The 16,513-nt window shown below is 47.4% G+C and overlaps 1 protein-coding gene across 1 annotated transcript in view; it reads right to left on the minus strand.

Moving 5' to 3' along the window:
- Positions 1-10,291, minus strand: part of LOC126092940 (cadherin-related tumor suppressor-like) — a 518,310-nt gene extending 508,019 nt beyond the window's left edge. The window contains exons 1-2 of the mRNA XM_049908671.1: positions 10,172-10,291; positions 9,871-10,074 (exon numbers count right to left, since the gene is read on the minus strand). Of these exons, the coding sequence (XP_049764628.1) occupies positions 9,871-10,074; positions 10,172-10,291 (324 nt within the window). The remainder of the gene's footprint in view (positions 1-9,870; positions 10,075-10,171) is intronic.
- Between the last annotated feature and the right edge of the window lie 6,222 nt (positions 10,292-16,513).

The following is a 16,513-nucleotide window of genomic DNA, read 5'->3' on the forward strand; positions in this document are numbered from 1 at the left end:
CCCACGCCCGGGTTCCCGGGTTCGATTCCCGGCGGGGTCAGGGGTTTTCTTTGCCTCGTGATGGCTGGGTGTTGTGTGATGTCCTTAGGTTAGTTAGGTTTAAGTAGTTCTAAGTTCTAGGGGACTGATGACCATAGATGTTAAGTCCCATAGTGCTCAGAGCCATTTGAACCTGACACACGAAACAGACATGTAGAAGGGCATAGCATGCCATGGATTATTTTTCCAGGTAGTTTAACACTTTCATTCTATTTTACTCCAAAACAGAATTGTTCAGTCCAGTATTCATCAATATTTGGAAACTGCAATGAACGCAATCCTGCAAATTTTAAAATGTTTTGAAAGTAAGTGTCAAATGAGTCACGGGACCGAACTGCTGAGGTTATCGGTCCCTAGACTCACACACTACTTAAACTAATCTATGCTAAGAACAACACACACACCCGTGCCCCGGGAGGCGCCGCGCAATCCGTGACATCGCGCCTCAAACCACGCGACTACTCCGTGCGGCGAGTGATGTCAACAACACTTCACATTTTACCGATATGAAAAACCATTTGCAAATATTCTCAGTTCATTACAGTCACTTTAAACTCGTATTTGACTAAAAAGCTATTTGGTCACCTATTTTCAGCAAAAATACTGCACCTGCGATGTACACACAAACGAAATGAGAAGTTAATTTTAGCATTAGAAGCGACTAATGTCTCACGGTAAGTAAGTCAGACTGACACCAGTGCCTCTCCCTGGTGAGATTTAAAATCTCTAAAGTGTGTTTCAAGATTAAATTCAACGATCGTTAGTAATAAACTAATCACACTGGCAAAACTTTTCAGACACACAAAACCCGCTCTTCAACGATATTTGCAATTGGTCGACAATATGGAAGATATGCTTTGACACTGTGTCTGTAAGTTGCGAAAATTGGCGATTGACCCTCAATAACGAAAAGTGTGAGAACTCCATATGAGTGCTAAAAAGAATCCGTTAAACTACGGTTAGATGATAAATCAGTCAACTGTAAAGGCCGTAAATTGAACTAAATACCTACGAATTACAATCAAGCACAACTTAAATTGGAAAAAAAAACACACAGAAAATGTTGTGGGGAAGGCTAACAAAAGACTGTGTTTTACTGGCAAGACAGTTAGAAAGTGTAACAGATCTACTAAAGAGACTGCCTACACTAAGCTAGTTCGTCCTCTTCTAGAACACTGCTGCCCAGTGTGGGGTCCTTCCACTTACGAGTGACAGAGTATATCGAAAAAATTCAAAGAAGGGCAGGACGTTTTGTATTATCGGCAAGTAGGGGAGAGAGTGTCACTGGAATGATACCGGACTTGGGATGGACATCATTAAAACAAAGGCGTTTTTCGTTGGGGAGGAATCTTCTCACGAAATTCCAATCACCAGCTTTCTCCTCCGAATGCGAAAATATTTTGTTGACGCCGACCTACATAGGGATAAACGATCAGCATGATAAAATAAGGGAAATCAGAGCTCGCTATACGAGATTGGAATAATAGAGAATTGTGAAGGTGGTTCGATGAACCCTCTGCCAGGCACTTAATTGTGATTTGCAGAGTATGCATGTAGATGTAGATTAGAGATTCCGGTCTTTGATTTTAACAACTGAATCATTTTTGAAGATAATGCCCTACTTCTGTCTAGTGTAACGCGGACTCCATACTACGCTGCTACTTGGCGGCAATTTTTTGCACTAAGAAAAAACCGGACCTTAGACAGTTTCGAACACGGGACCTCTGCCACCGCAAAACTCAATCGAGCCACTGTAACGTTGACGCTTTCGATACGACGTTTATTGTTTATAAAGCTTATTGTGAGCTCTTTTTTTTTCAGACGTTGGCAGGTTCACATTTTGAAAGAAAATAAAGACATCAGTAGCTTCCAAACTTGCAGTGAATATACCGATTGAAGATATAATAAGCTGCCTGTTTAATTAGTCTGCAAAATGTTCATTACAGTTAGCGTGAGGAACGCTAAGAGAAGTTGATACGCGTTCTCTGTCGTCTTAGACACAGCGTGTACACGCCATAAAGACTGAGGCCTACGGGAAAGACAGGCCGCGGCGCGTACGTCACGAAGCTAGGTCTGCGTTAGCTCGCTTGCTCAATTCAGGAGACAAACTACGCTTGTACACCTGTTAACTCGTAACTAGGTGTGTACGTACAAACGAGAACTGCATCTTCTACTGGAATCCCGTGTTACGAAGTCTTACTGTTATTAGTCCTACAACGATCGGAAGCCCATAGACCTATTTGTAATTTGTTACGTCTGTACTGCTTTAGAATAAAATTAAAATTATGCCGGAATAATTACCAGTTCCATAAGGCAGCACTTCTTTTATGAAATGAGGACTGTTAAGCAGAAGATACTATACACTATAAACAAGCAGTTATACCATTTATATCGAGTACTGACTTTAAATTAAATTTTGTTGTAGTACTGTTAATCAGTAAGTCTACATAACAGCAGATTCCAGTAGAAGATGCAATCATCGTTAGTACGTACACGCCGAGATGCGAGTTAACAGGTTCAGAAACGCATTTTTTGCGCTGAACTGAGCGAGCGAGTCCAGGCCGTCTACCTTCGAGACGTACTCGCCGCGGTCTGTCTTTCCCGCGGGCCTCGTGACTTTACCAGCCAGCGTGCGATACGGCTCGGCCTCGCTCCGCAGGGTCTCGAGCGAGGGCCAGGCGCTGGCTGCGACGCCTGCGGACTGGAAGCGCCGATTCACCTGCTGAGCGCGGCGACCACGTCATCCGTACGCTGGCTCTCACCCATGCTTCCGAGTTCACTGCCGGTCACTTCTTTCGCTGTCACCTACGAAACTGTGTACGACGTCTTCCACGACGCAATCTCTTCGCCAGTAATCGTCTTCTAACTGCACTATATCACCATACTGTCGCACCTTCGAGCGGCCTCCTGGACAAGTGCACTGCAGTCCTTTCGGCGACATGTCGCCATCTGTACTGTGCGATCTCGCATAATCTTCCACTCTACGGCAGACCGGCGTTAAGATCACACTGCGACTCCACGTTTCCTGCGCCTACTGTCTGCGGCAGGGGGGAGCCGGCTTTCTTCAACCTGCAGTACCGCAGAGCTCGTAAATAAGTAGTGGTAGGGGCATACGAGGCTGGGTCAACCGTCCGTTGAGCAATGTTGCCCCCGAGCGACATCAAAATCGCACACCCTTTTTTGCTACGTGTTTAAAGTTTCGACTTTGGATGGACAATGGCGATTGCAAGCACCGTTTGACCGTTTCAGTACAGAGATATTCTATTTGTCTCTGGTGAAAAAGTTGCGGATGGTGCGCAATTTTAGCAGACGCCGCGCACGGTTGTGTGGGCGCCAGCGGTGTAGCAGTTTCTTCCTATTCTGTGGCGCTGTTTCTTCTTATGCAACGAAAAGTTGTTTTAAAAGGAAAGAGGAAGTCTTTAAGATGAGTTATTACTCAAATGTATTAGTGAATTATTGCCTGAGACATTGCAAATGGATTGGAAAGAGAAAGGAGAAAGATCAGCACCTGAGCCACGGAATACTGCACGATACGCAGATTTAGTCACTGGCCAGGAGGGTGTAGTAGGTAGGCTTTACCTTCAGGGGTATTAATCTACGAAATGTGGAAAATCTCCAATTTTTCTGTGTCTTGTACCAAAAAGGGATTGTTTTAAGACATTTGACAAGAAACGCTGCAAAATGTAATAATTTTTTCAGTCACAGGAAAAACAGCTTGTCTGTGCGAGAATTCAACGTCATACATCACTGCCGACTGGTTTCTGTACAAGTTGTAAGTAGCCTTTCGTTCCCTGTATTTTACTCCTGCTAGCTTCAGAATTTCGAAGAGAGTATTCCAGTCAACATTGTCAAATGCTTTCTTCAGGACTACAAATCTTATAAACGTAGGTTTGCATTACCTTAATCTATCTTCAAAAATAAGTCGTATGGTCACTATTGCCACGCGTGTTCCTAATTTCACCGAAATCCAGCCTATCTTCCCCGAGGTTGGCTTCTACCAGTTTTACCAGTCTTCTGTAAAGAATCTATATCTATACTTTCTACAAATTAAAGTCCCGCGGTGCGCTTTCAGTCTGTATGTTCGGCGTAATCTCAGTAATGGTGAGAGTGAAAGTGTTATTTTTTTTATCTGTTCCATATTTAGGAGGCATTAGGAGCGACATCTCGTGCCAGCGATGTCGGCTAGGAGCTGGTTGGCTAGAGGTCAGGCTGTATCTGGCGCGAATAACGGTAAAGGAAACAGCCGCAGAGCAACTTGACCACCATCTGTCTCAAGTCTTTCAGAATTTCACGGACTACTGGTGTGCTCACCTGTTGTCAACTCTTCGAAGTACACAGTCCACAAAAACATTTACGGAGTCCAAGTACTAATGGCTTCGGTTATGAGCGCGTCAGCGTATCTGATTATATATGGAGTGCATAGGGGCCGAAACTGATCGTGTCAATAAGTATAATAAATATAACAATAAGTTTTAAAAACATACGGATGTTTGGGCATTTTTCTTTGGTAAATATCTGACTGGCGGCCGTCCTGTATCCACAACGGATCGACGGAGACATTATACAATAAATCGTACGGCCACAGATATTCATGTGAAGCCGGGCCTGGTCGCTACTGTTATATAAATCCAGCTTAGCTACTAAAGAAATCGTTACCGGCCCTAAGTCAGTCTCGTGCACACCGAATACAGGACCTAGAAGGATTTTACTCGTCTATTGGCGATACGGACAGAGCTTCTTATATCGTAGTAGTTTGTCTCTCTCCTCTAGTTTTTGCCGTGCGAGCCCCAAACAGAATCAGTTTCTATCGTCGAGTATGCCTACGTGATTCATTTGTCTCCGCACAGTCCGGTAGAGATGGATCCCTGACGGCCCACATTCAAACCAGAAGCGATTTGGCTCACAGTAGACCGCTGATCGCCGCTGTGTATCTGCGCAGACGACGTGACATCCATCCATCACACGCTTGTGTGGAAACAACGTCTCTACGGTACAGAAGATACTCACGATCACTGGACCAGTATGTGAACGGCAGGCCTCACGGACTAAACGTGGTGTGGAGGCGTGAGCAAAGGGCAGTCTTCAGGTAACAGGGCTAGGCGGCAACTCGTGTGAGAATAGAATGGTGACGCTCACGCACCCACACTACAGACTGTCAGCCTGTGCAGCTGCAACGGAAGTAGTAAGGCCGGGGGGGGGGGGGGGGCGGGGGGGTCGCGTCCGGCATCACATCGCGCCAGTCCCACGACACGCGACGAGCACCGCGGGCTGGCAAACCTGCAGCCCGCCACCGCAACACTTCCTGCTTACACAGTGTTTGAGTTTCTGGCAGCTTTATGTTATCGCCATACACTGTGATTTTCGTTGTTGTCCTGTTTAGTGTTCCAGGAATTATTTTATTCGTTGTTACTGTCATTTGATATTTGGTACTGAACAATGTCAAAAAGAAATTTGTCGAAAGTTACGAGTGGCCACAAGCTCCGCGTCATTCTCCAGGCCAAGGGATTGCTGTGCAGTGTTAGCCGACAGAAATTCGGCACGTGTCATGTCTCCTCTCTGAGAGTGAGAAACTTAACCGTGTCCTACTTCTCCCCGTTCAATGTGTAATCGACGGAACTGCTGCAGCTCTCAACTTAAACAAAAACAGCAATGCGAAGATTGGTAAGGATATATTCGAGAAATAAAAGGAATCTGGCATGACATAAAAGCTTCAAGCTCTTCAGGAAAATACGTTATATCGATAAACGCATTACCAGTGTAAATTACTTTTCGTGAGATCCGTCGACATCTTTATGATTTTTATCGCAGAAAGGAAAATTCGGCACTCAGCAAGTTGTTGGTCACCCTTATCGAAACTCAAAGTTTTTCCATTTGATAATTAATAACAGTGACTGTTACAGTGGTACTTCATAGCGATTAGAGTGATGTCATTGGAGTTAATCCGTTATCACCAAAGAAAATGAAGAATACTCGGATTGAGTTGCATGTTTGGAGTGCGTAATTTACAACTACACACACCAAAAAAAGTTTTGCACTACCTCAGTTCCGGAACCTCTACAGACAATTGGAATAGAGATCAACATAAACTTAGTTTCCGCCCTTTTTACTGTTCATGAAAACCACACATTGCATGTTGAACCACCACACAGCGAGACCTTCAGAGGTGCTGGTCCAGACTGCTGCACACACCGGTGTCTCCAGTACCCAGCAGCACGTCCTCTTGCATTGATGCACGCCTGTATTCGTCGTGGCATACTAACCACAAGTTCAGACGATTTAGCGTAAATCGCTCAGAGTGGTTCGTCGGTAATGTCGTCCATAAACAGCCCTTTTCAGTCTATCCCAGGCATGTTCGATAGGGTTCATGTCTGGAGAACATGCTGGCCACTCTAGTCGAGCGATGTCGTTATCCTGAAGGAAGTCATTCACAAGATGTGCACGATGGGGCCGCGAATGATCGTCCATGAAGACAAATGCCTGCCGATATGATTGAACAATCAGTCGGAGGATGGCATTCACGTATCCTACAGCCGTTACGGCGCCTTCCATGACCACCAGCGGCGTACGTCGGCCCCACATAATGCGACCCCAAAACAGCAGCGAACCTCCACCTTGCTGCACTCGCTGGACAGTGTTTCTAGGGCGTTCAGTCTGACCGGGTTGCCTCCAAACACGTCTCCGACGATTGTCTGGTTGAAGGCATATGCGACGTCATCGGTGAAGAGAACGTCATGCCAATCCTGAGCGGTCCATTCGGCGTGTTGTTGGCCCCATCTGTACCTCGCTTCATTGTGTCGTGGTTGCAAAGATGGACGTTGGGAGTGAAGTTGCGCGTCATGCTGCCTACTGCGCACAGTTTGAGTCGTAACACGGCGTCCTGTGGCAGCACGGAAAGCATTATTCAACCGGTGTGTGCAGCAGTCTGGACCACCACCTCTGAAGGTCTCGCTGTGTGGTGGTTCAACAGGGTTCCTCAGTGCCATAATCCGTAGGTAGCGGTCATCCTCTGCAGTAATAGCCCTTGGGTGGCCTGAGCGAGGCATGTCATCGGCAGTTCCTGTCTCTGTGTATTTCCGCCATGTCCGAACAACATCGCTTTGCTTCACTCCGAGACGCCTGGACACTTGCCTTGGTGAGAGCCCTTCCTGGGGCAAACTAACAATGCGGACGCAATCGAACCGCGGCATTGACCGTTTAGGCATGGTTGAACTACTGACAGCAAGAGCCGTGGACCTCCTTGCTGATGGAATGACCGGAACTGATCGGCTCTCGGACCCCTTCCGTCTAATAGGCGCTGCTCATGCATGGTTGTTTACATCTTTGGGCGAGTTTGGTGACATCTCTGAACAGTCAAAGAGACTATCTGTGATACAATGTCCATAGTCAACGCCTATCTTCAGGAGTTCTGGGAACCAAGGTGATGCAACACTTTTTTTTTTATGTGTGTATATCCCGCCAGCGTTTGGCGGTGACAATGAACAGCTGCGTGCGAGAGGTTCCAGAGTGAACTGCTTAACAGTCTTGTTATTTCTCGGGCCAAATTCCTTAACTTGCCTCCAGATCAGTTCTGTAGGGTTCATATGGTAATGGTACTGTGGCAAATGTAAAAATGCAGCATTTGTATGGTGTACTCGACGCTGTAAAAATGATTGTTTTTCATGTTTCTACGCCACATCTGTGGCATAAAACAATGGACATAGTCCAAATGAGTTGTATTTGGTCTTTCATTTTTGCTTTAATAATTGAAATTGCTATTTTGCTTAATTTATGCAACCTTTATAAAGAGTCTTTCACGAAATATTGTTAGTTGGGTATTAATGTTTGAAATGAAAACAGGAATTTCGCGTGCAATACGTAATTAGAAACAAGAAGACGTGCATTATTCATGAAAAATTAAAATTACGATATGTAAGTAATTCGAACTGCACGAGGGAAAAAAAAACTGACTCGAGCGGGACTTAAACCAGCGAACCATATGTTACAACCAGTTTCGAAGCTACTACGTTACCAATTTCGCTATACACGACCGTACACTTGTGTTTCAACTGTATCTAACACAGTCCCTCGGAAAACTTCATAGCCGATTAACTGTATAAATTTATAATAAACTTTAAGAACAACCTATTTCTCGACACACACTAACCGCGTTCGACATCCGTGTTTCACTGCGGAACAGAAAGCAGCCTCAGCCATTTTCGTACTGCGCATTAACAGCGCGGCAATCAGAGCACAACATTGCAGAGGCAGTGACTGTACACGATTTTTCAAATAAGAACTAGTTAAGTAAAGCGTGATTAAAAAAAAAAAACAACGTTGACGGCTGCTGATACATTTGAATATCTTAAAGTTTAATGTAACGTAACTTGGTAATAATATAATATATACACTATGTGATCAAAAGTATATGGTCAGCTCGCTCAAATGACTTTAACGTTGAATATGGTGTTGGCCAGCTTCCACTCTCGCAGGTATACGTTCAGTCAGGTGCTGGAAGGTTTCTTGGGGAATGGCAGCCAATGTTCCACGGAGTGCTGCACTGAGGAGAGGCATCGATGTCAGTCGGTGAGACCTGGCACGAAGTTGGCGTTCCAAAACATCCCAAAGGTGTTCTATAGGATGCAGGCCAGGACCTGTGCAGACCAGTCTATTATAGGAATGTTGTTGTCGTGCAAGCACTCCGCCACAGCCTGTGCATTATAAGCAGGTGCTCGATCGTGTTGAAAGATGCAATCGCCATCCCTGAATTGGTCTTCAACAGTGGGAAGGAAGAAGGTGCTTAAAACCTCAATGTAGGCCTGTGCTGTGATAGTACCACGCAAAACAACAAGGGGTGCAAGCTCCTCCATGGAAAGCACGACGACACCATAAGACCACCGCCTCCGAATTTTACTATTGGAGCTATACACGCTGGCAGAAGACGTTTGCTGGCATTCGCCATACCCTTACCCTGCCATAGGATTGCCGTATTATGTAGCGTGATTCGTCACTGCACATAACATTTTCCACTGTTCAATCGTCCAATTTTTACGCTCCTTACATCAAGCGAGGCGTCGTTTTGCATTTACCGGCGTGCCGGTGGCTTACGAGCAGCCGCTCGACGATGAAATCCAAGTTTTCTCACCTCCCGCCAACTGTCACAGTTCTTGCAGTGGATCCTGGTGCGGTTTGGTATTGCTGTGTGATGATCTGCATAGATGTGTGCCTATTACACATCACGACCGTCTTCAACTGTCGGCGTTCTCCGTCAGTCAACAGACGCGGGCGGCCTGTACACGTTTGTGCTGTACGTGTCCCTTCACGATTCCACTTCAGTATCACATCGGAAAGAGTGGACCGAGGGACGTTTAGGAGTGTGGAAATCTCTCGTGCAGACGTATTACACAAGTGACACTCAGTCCTCCGAACACGGTCGAAGTCCGTGAGTTCCGCGGAGCGCCCCATTCTGCTCTCTCACGACGTGTGATCATTACTGAGGTCGCCGATACGGAGTACCTGGCGGTGAGTGGCAGCGCAATGCACCTGGTACGAAAAACGTGTGTTTTAGGGGGTGTCCGGATACTTTTGATCACATAGTGTAAGTACGACCTACTTCCGAGAGCGCAACAACATGTGTAGGTGTAGTACTCCTTCTGACGAATCGTCGAGTTTGTGTTTGATTACATCACGTTTACGAACGGAGTAGAGCTAGCGGGAACGTCGTAAAACCCGAGAGTTTGCTCTCGCAACAGTACGTCGTTGACGCACATACCTCAAATAACGCAATAGATACGATTTTTGTAAGCCGACGATTCTTTTTGTTAGACACTGTACTCTATATAGGAGGGTACTCACGCGCACGGTGATGGCGGTGTCGGAGTGCTGGACGCCGTCGGAGAGCCGCACCACCAGCACGTACTCGTCGGCGGCCTCGCGGTCCAGCGGCGCGCGCAGCGTGAGGGCGCCGGAGCGCGCGTCCAGCGCGAAGCGGTCGGCGGCGGCGGCGGCGGCGGCGGCGGCGCCCGGCGGCGGCGGCAGCAGCGAGAAGCGCAGCTCGCCCTCCGTGTCGGGGTCGGTGGCGGCGAGCACGGCGAGCGGCGCGGGGCCCGGCGGCAGCTCCTCCGACACGGACAGCTCGCGCGGCGACGACGGCGACAGCGCCGGCGGGCTGTCGTTGCGGTCCAGCACCTCCACCCGCACCTGCAACGCGGCGCGCGACACTCAGCCGGGAGGTGGGAAATGCCGCCGCAGCTCGTAACGTAGCAACTACGAACATACCCACTCTACTTTGCAATTTCATTCGAAGGCTTCCATAGTATTTTAATAATAATTAATAATAACAACAACGTAAGGGCTTCACTCAAATTCAAACCAAAGTAATTCACGCCACCTATACGGCGATGTGAATTAATACGCGAGCGCTGAATGAAAAGTAATCGTTCATTCGCTTTGGATGAGAATATTTTAATAAATCAAACGCTTAAATAATCCTTAGAATGTGATTTTTAAGTACCATTTTCACTTTTCCACATAATGACCAGCTAACTGGATACCTATCTGCCAACAATCGACAAGATTTCTGAAGCCGTCACGGAACAAGTTGACACTCTGTTTTCGCAACCACACAGTTCTCTCGACGTCTTCAAAAACGGCTTTGAGCACTATGCGACTTACCTTCTGAGGTCATCAGTCCCCTAGAACTTAGAACTACCTAAACCTAACTAACCTAAGGGCAGCACACACACACACACACACACACACACACACACACACACACACACACACACACACACATACATCAGTGCCCGAGGCAGGATTCGAACCTGCGACCGTAGCGGCTCCAGACTCTAGCGCCTACAATCGCTCGGCCACTCAGGCCGGCTCACAACGACTTCATCAGTAGCATAATGGTATCCCCGCAGATTGTCTTTCATTATCGGGAACAGGTGGAAATCAGACAGTGTCGAATCTATGTAGGATGCCGTACGGTGGCCAGATTCAGTCTCTGAAGTTCGGCTGTGGTGGCGCGTAGAGTGTGTGCTTTGGCATTGTCATGCTGCGGGAAAACATTTCCTTTTTCCTTTCGGACCCTTGTTAGCAGTCGTTTCAGAGTTCGCAGCGTTGTAATGCAACGCTACGAATTTATTGTTGTTCCACGATCGAGGAAATCAATACGGATCTGCGTCCCACATCATTTTACCAGCAGAGGGTTGCGTCTCGAATTTCTTTTTAAGGGGCGAGTCTTTGTGTCAATATTCCGCAGACTGACGTTTCGTCTCCGGGTCGTGATTGTGTACCCACGTTTCATCTCCTGCCACAATTTAATGGAGAAAGGCGTCACCTTCATTCTCGTAAGGCGAGAGTAGTTCGTCGTAAATTTCAAGCCTGTGCGCTTTCATTTCAGGAGTCAGCATCCGGGGGTGCCTGCACAGATCTTCCGATAGCCAAGCAAAGCAATAATGTGACCCACACGTTCTGGCGAAATGCCGATTTTGCTTGCATTTTCTCTCTGAGCGATACGGCGATCGTCTCGAAACAATCTGTCAACATTTTGCTAGTTGAACTCGGTGGTTGCTGTCACAGGATGACCGACTCTTTGTTTGTCACGCAGGTCAGATGTTCCCGCCTCAACATCTTGAAACCTGTTCACCCAACGACGCACAGTACTCACATAAACACCATCACCATAAACTGCTTTCATTCTCTGATGAATCTCCTTTGGGGTGACACCTTCTGCTGTCAAGAATTCAGTGACTGCACATTGCTTCAATCGCATTGACAGACCGACCGTCTGCGCAGGATTCCACACTTTACTCTGTAACAACACAACCGATCAACGCTAAGGCTTCCCGCCAACTGGAGCTGTAGAGGAGAGGCTGCGGAACAACCCAATACCTGCCGCATGCCAATGCTGCCAGCTTTTTAAGAGTTACGAAATTGGAGCCATTACTTTTCAGTCCAACCTCGTATAAAGGGCATCAAAAAAGAAACGAGCCAGAGTCTAGAAGGCGCAAACCGATGAAAGGAGGGTAATATCGTGCCGTGTGTAACGAGCTGTAGTTACGACCAGAGCGTGGAAGTTCACAGCACGTCGCTAGGGGGCACGCGTGCACGTCACGTGACTATACAGAGCTACCAGCGGCATGCATCAATCGTCCAACGCTGCCATTCGCAACGTACACAGTGACATGGAGGCGCCAAAAGAAGAACAAAGTGGTGTTGTTCGTTTTCTCACAGCGGACATTCACTGACGAATGTCACAAGTATACGGCGAACACTGCAAGGGTCGAGGCGTGGCACAAGCGCTTCAGGGAAGGACGGGTGTCGTCAGCCGGCGGTGGACGGCGCCGGAGCACCTCACTGCATCACCGACGACCTCGTCCAGCTCGTGGATGCACTCGTTACCCAGGACCACCGAGTGACGCTGAAAGCCACAGCCGCCGCGTCACCATCATGAGGGAACGGCTGCACATGCGCAAAGTGTGTGCCCAGTGGGTGCCCCCCAGTCTTCGAGCCCACCGGGAAGCGTGTCGAATGGTCGCGCGGGGCAGCCGAGCGGTCTGAGGCGCCGAGTCACGGTCCGCGCGGCTTCCCGCCGTCGGAGGTTCGAGTCCCCCATCGGGCATGGGTGTGTGTCTTGTGCTTTGCGTAAGTTAGTTTAAGTTGGATTAAGTAGTGCGTAAGCTTAGGGACCGATGACCTCAGCAGTTTGGTCCCGTAAGACCTTACCACAAACATCCATTTCCACGTCGAATGGCCGTCTTGCTCATCTGCAGCGCTATGCTCGAGAAGGGAATGGGTTCCCGGCGCGAGTGGTGGCTGGAGATGAGTCACGGTGTCATCACTTCGAACCAGAGTCAAAACGGGAAAGTCTCCAGTGGAATCATCCAGGGTCACCATCACCAAAAAAAGCGAAGGCCATCCACACGAGTGCAGGAAAGGTTATGCTGGCGTTCTTCTTTGACCAATATGGCCAATTCTGATTCACTTCCTGCAGCACGGGACAACAGTGAATGCTCAGCGTTACTCGCAAACCTTGACCACCCTTCGCCAAGTGATCAAATCAAAACGACCAGGCAGTCTCACCCCTGGGTTCATTCTGCTCCACGGCCAACACAGTCGCGACACCTGCAGAAATTAAAATGGGAGATTCACGGTCACCATCCATACAGTCCGCACCTCGCTCCCTGTGATGACGCAATTTCTGGTGCCCTTAAGAAGGCTCTGAGGGGCAAACGATTGAACTCGGACGACGACGTCCAACTGTTCGTACGGAACTGGTTAACATCGCAGCCCTGGGAATTTTATGAGACAGCCATTCACCACCTTGTGTCACAGTGGGACAAGTGTCTCGACAGCTAGGGTCAATAGTTCTAACATACAAGTTCTGGTTTCTGTAATTATGCCTCCGGCTCATTTCTTTTTGAACGCCCCTTATATTTTAATCAATGTAAATATAAATGAGAGTATGCAGAAGGCAGTGGGCAGGCATACGTCGAACGATCGCTATAGAAGGCTCTGAGTCATCTCGAATGCGAACGCGCATTAGTTGACGTGGCCGGATGTAGGTGGGAGTGCCACAAGCGCGGGAAAGTGAGAGGCTTCTAGTGCCTTCTAGAGCAGTTTCAGCCTAGTAATACCGTTCCCTTATCAGAAAGCACACGGGATTGTGAATGCTGATGGGAAACCCCCCTGTAGAACTTGGATGGCGATATTGCGAGATATCGGCGTCGAGAGAAAGCAGTCCCACTTGTTCTTAATCCTTCAGCTTCAGAAAAATATATTTTAAATCCAATATAAACCCTGTAATTGAGGACAGAGCTTAAGAAAACGATCTCCTCTCTTACATGCTAATTTCTTTCATTAGTTTATAAAATGTGCAACTACGTGATTACTCATCGATGCGAAGGTACGAATAAAATGGAGCTGAGCGCTGGTTTTGGCGTTGGCGCTTTCGTTCTAGAGAATCGCTACGGGTCCTTCATTTTGGACAGACCAGTATGTGATCGCCCCAATGAAATGCTAATTTTGTTCGATCAGGAGGTACTTTTACAGTACAAATGGCTTTCCAGGCACAGCAGCTGAGTAGCGACAGGTTATTCCGCAATTTAATACGCCAGTAAAAGCGTACACGAGACAGTGATTTTGATTATGTGATACGAAGTCTGATTGGAACTGTGACGAACTTGAGAACGACGGCAGAACCGCACACCGCGACCAAGGTGCGCTCTCATCGCCACGGGTAAGTGACCTCTTGCACGGTTCGGCAGATTGTTCCAGAAGGGGCTGACGTATACTGCACGGTTCTGAAGGATAGAGCCTAATTCATTGTGAAGATAATTTATGAACATAAACGAGAGACGTGCCACGGTAAGGCGCGTAAGCAAAGACGTCATCCTGATACTCTGTCATTTGTGTGCTCTCGGATTAACTACAGGTGCCAAACAATACTGTAATAGCAATCCCTTGCAGTTGTAACATCTGCTTTGTTGGAGAATACTGTGCCTCTGAATTATATTTTATTTATCACGGTAGGTCCCTTTTCTTATTTGCTGCAACACCCTTTTTCATTGCAATATTACTTGGTTGATCTGTTGCTTCCCAAGATTGTTTACAGTAAGTAGCATCGAGAGCGGGAGAGCAGGACAGTCTTTGAGAGCCAAACATCTTCGAGAAATGTGAAGGTCGTGGTCTGTGGTACTTACGACATTATGTGGACGTTAGCCCGCTGTGCGCCCTATTTAATACAATCTATGTGGTACCGAGGCTCCAAATGACTAACCACTGGCACCGATAAATTAATAATAGTATGCAACTCATGTTATGTAGCAGTCCAGCAATCGGACTGGTGATGATGGTAGTCAGGTCGAACAAATCGCAGAGTAATAAACTGCCCCACCGACCCCGCTGACTTTCAAGCTGTCAGGTTCTTTTGCTTAGAACACGACCGGTTTCGGGCTCTTGTACACCCATCTTCCGGTATCGTACTGAAAATAACAAGAGACGGGAGATCATTTTTACACGCAGCAATACACATAAAATAAATCCATAAAAGAAGTAAAAAACCACAGGCCGGTCTAGGTGCTGTAAAACCCAAGACAGTACCAAAGTGACACCACATAGTACTACAGACGACTGCCTGGGTAAAGAAATACGCAACGAAGATCAGGACACGTACACCTGGTGCCGTGAAGCCGAGCGCCGCGGTGGACGAGTACAGGATGCGGTGTGAGCAAGCGGAGGAGGAAGCGAACTGGTATACCAGAGAGTCTAAAGTGCTGAAATGTGTCTGCGGAAAGAAGAACGCGGCCGTTCACAATCTGAATTAGAGATTTACATATAAAATGAAAAATAAAAAAAAGAAACATTATATAGGGAGTAACACGAAAAACGTTAAAAGTGCATTATGCGTGATAAAGGAACGTGTTGAACTGGACGGTACAGAACTGTACTAAAACTGAGTGAAAGCTGGCGACATAAAATTTATGTATAAACTGTAAAACACAATGAAACTTTCCTTTTACGAGAGTGGCACGCAAGTTTTAATTTAGTGAGGATGGAGAAAAATTGCGTCACGTAATTTTAACCTCGGATAGCTGATGCCAGTAGGAACCAAAATTACGAATGTTGTGTAGGTCGACAACGCACAGTTTTTAAAGTAAAGAAACTTGGCGCCACGTGCTCCGATCGGCCACACAACAGCCCTGTTGCCGGCTGCTCTGGGCGACGCTGACCGCTGGCGCTTTGCCTGACAGAGACCGCGATGTGTCCGAGCCGGCCCGCACGCTGGGTGCGCCGGCCTTCCACACTCGGGGCGAATCCGCCGGGCTCCACCCGTTGTAGTTGCACGATAAGACGTACCGGGAACAAACCCGCCAACAGCTGTTAGTTCGGGTACAGAAAGTCCTTTACAAATTGTGTCAGCTCGGAAAATTGCCTTTTTTTTGCAACTAGGACATTGTTTACTCAAAGCAGGTGTCATTGCCCTGATGTGATTGACGGCATGTTGAATGCGATCCATTAATTCATCTTTGTTTCTGGGTGGTCTGCGTCCGGGTGGGTGAACCAGAACCTTAAACAATGCCCACAGGAAAAAGTCCGCTGGCGTGAGGTCTGGTGATCGCGGGGGCCATGTCCTACGAGCACCTATGCCAGCTACCCGCCCGTCGAAGAGTTCATTTAGATACGTGCGCAAACTACGATTGTTATGTGCTGGCGCCCCATCGTGCTGCAACCCCATGCGTAGCCGTGTGTCGAGGGGAACACCTTTCAGCACGTACGGTACAGTTTCTTGCCAAAAAAAAAAAAAAAAAAAAAAAAAAAAAAAAAAAAAAAAAAAAAAAAAAAAAAAAAAAATTAAGAAAAAAAAATTGACGGTAATTTGCAGCGGTAAGTTGAGGAATTAGACGGACCGACGGACGTTCGTATGAATGAGCCGACAACCATAACGCTGCTCGTCAACCAACGAACGGGAACAGAGCAATCCCACGGCCACTCG

This window comes from Schistocerca cancellata, chromosome 7 (genome assembly GCF_023864275.1).
Source record: "Schistocerca cancellata isolate TAMUIC-IGC-003103 chromosome 7, iqSchCanc2.1, whole genome shotgun sequence".
Taxonomy (NCBI): domain Eukaryota; kingdom Metazoa; phylum Arthropoda; class Insecta; order Orthoptera; family Acrididae; genus Schistocerca; species Schistocerca cancellata.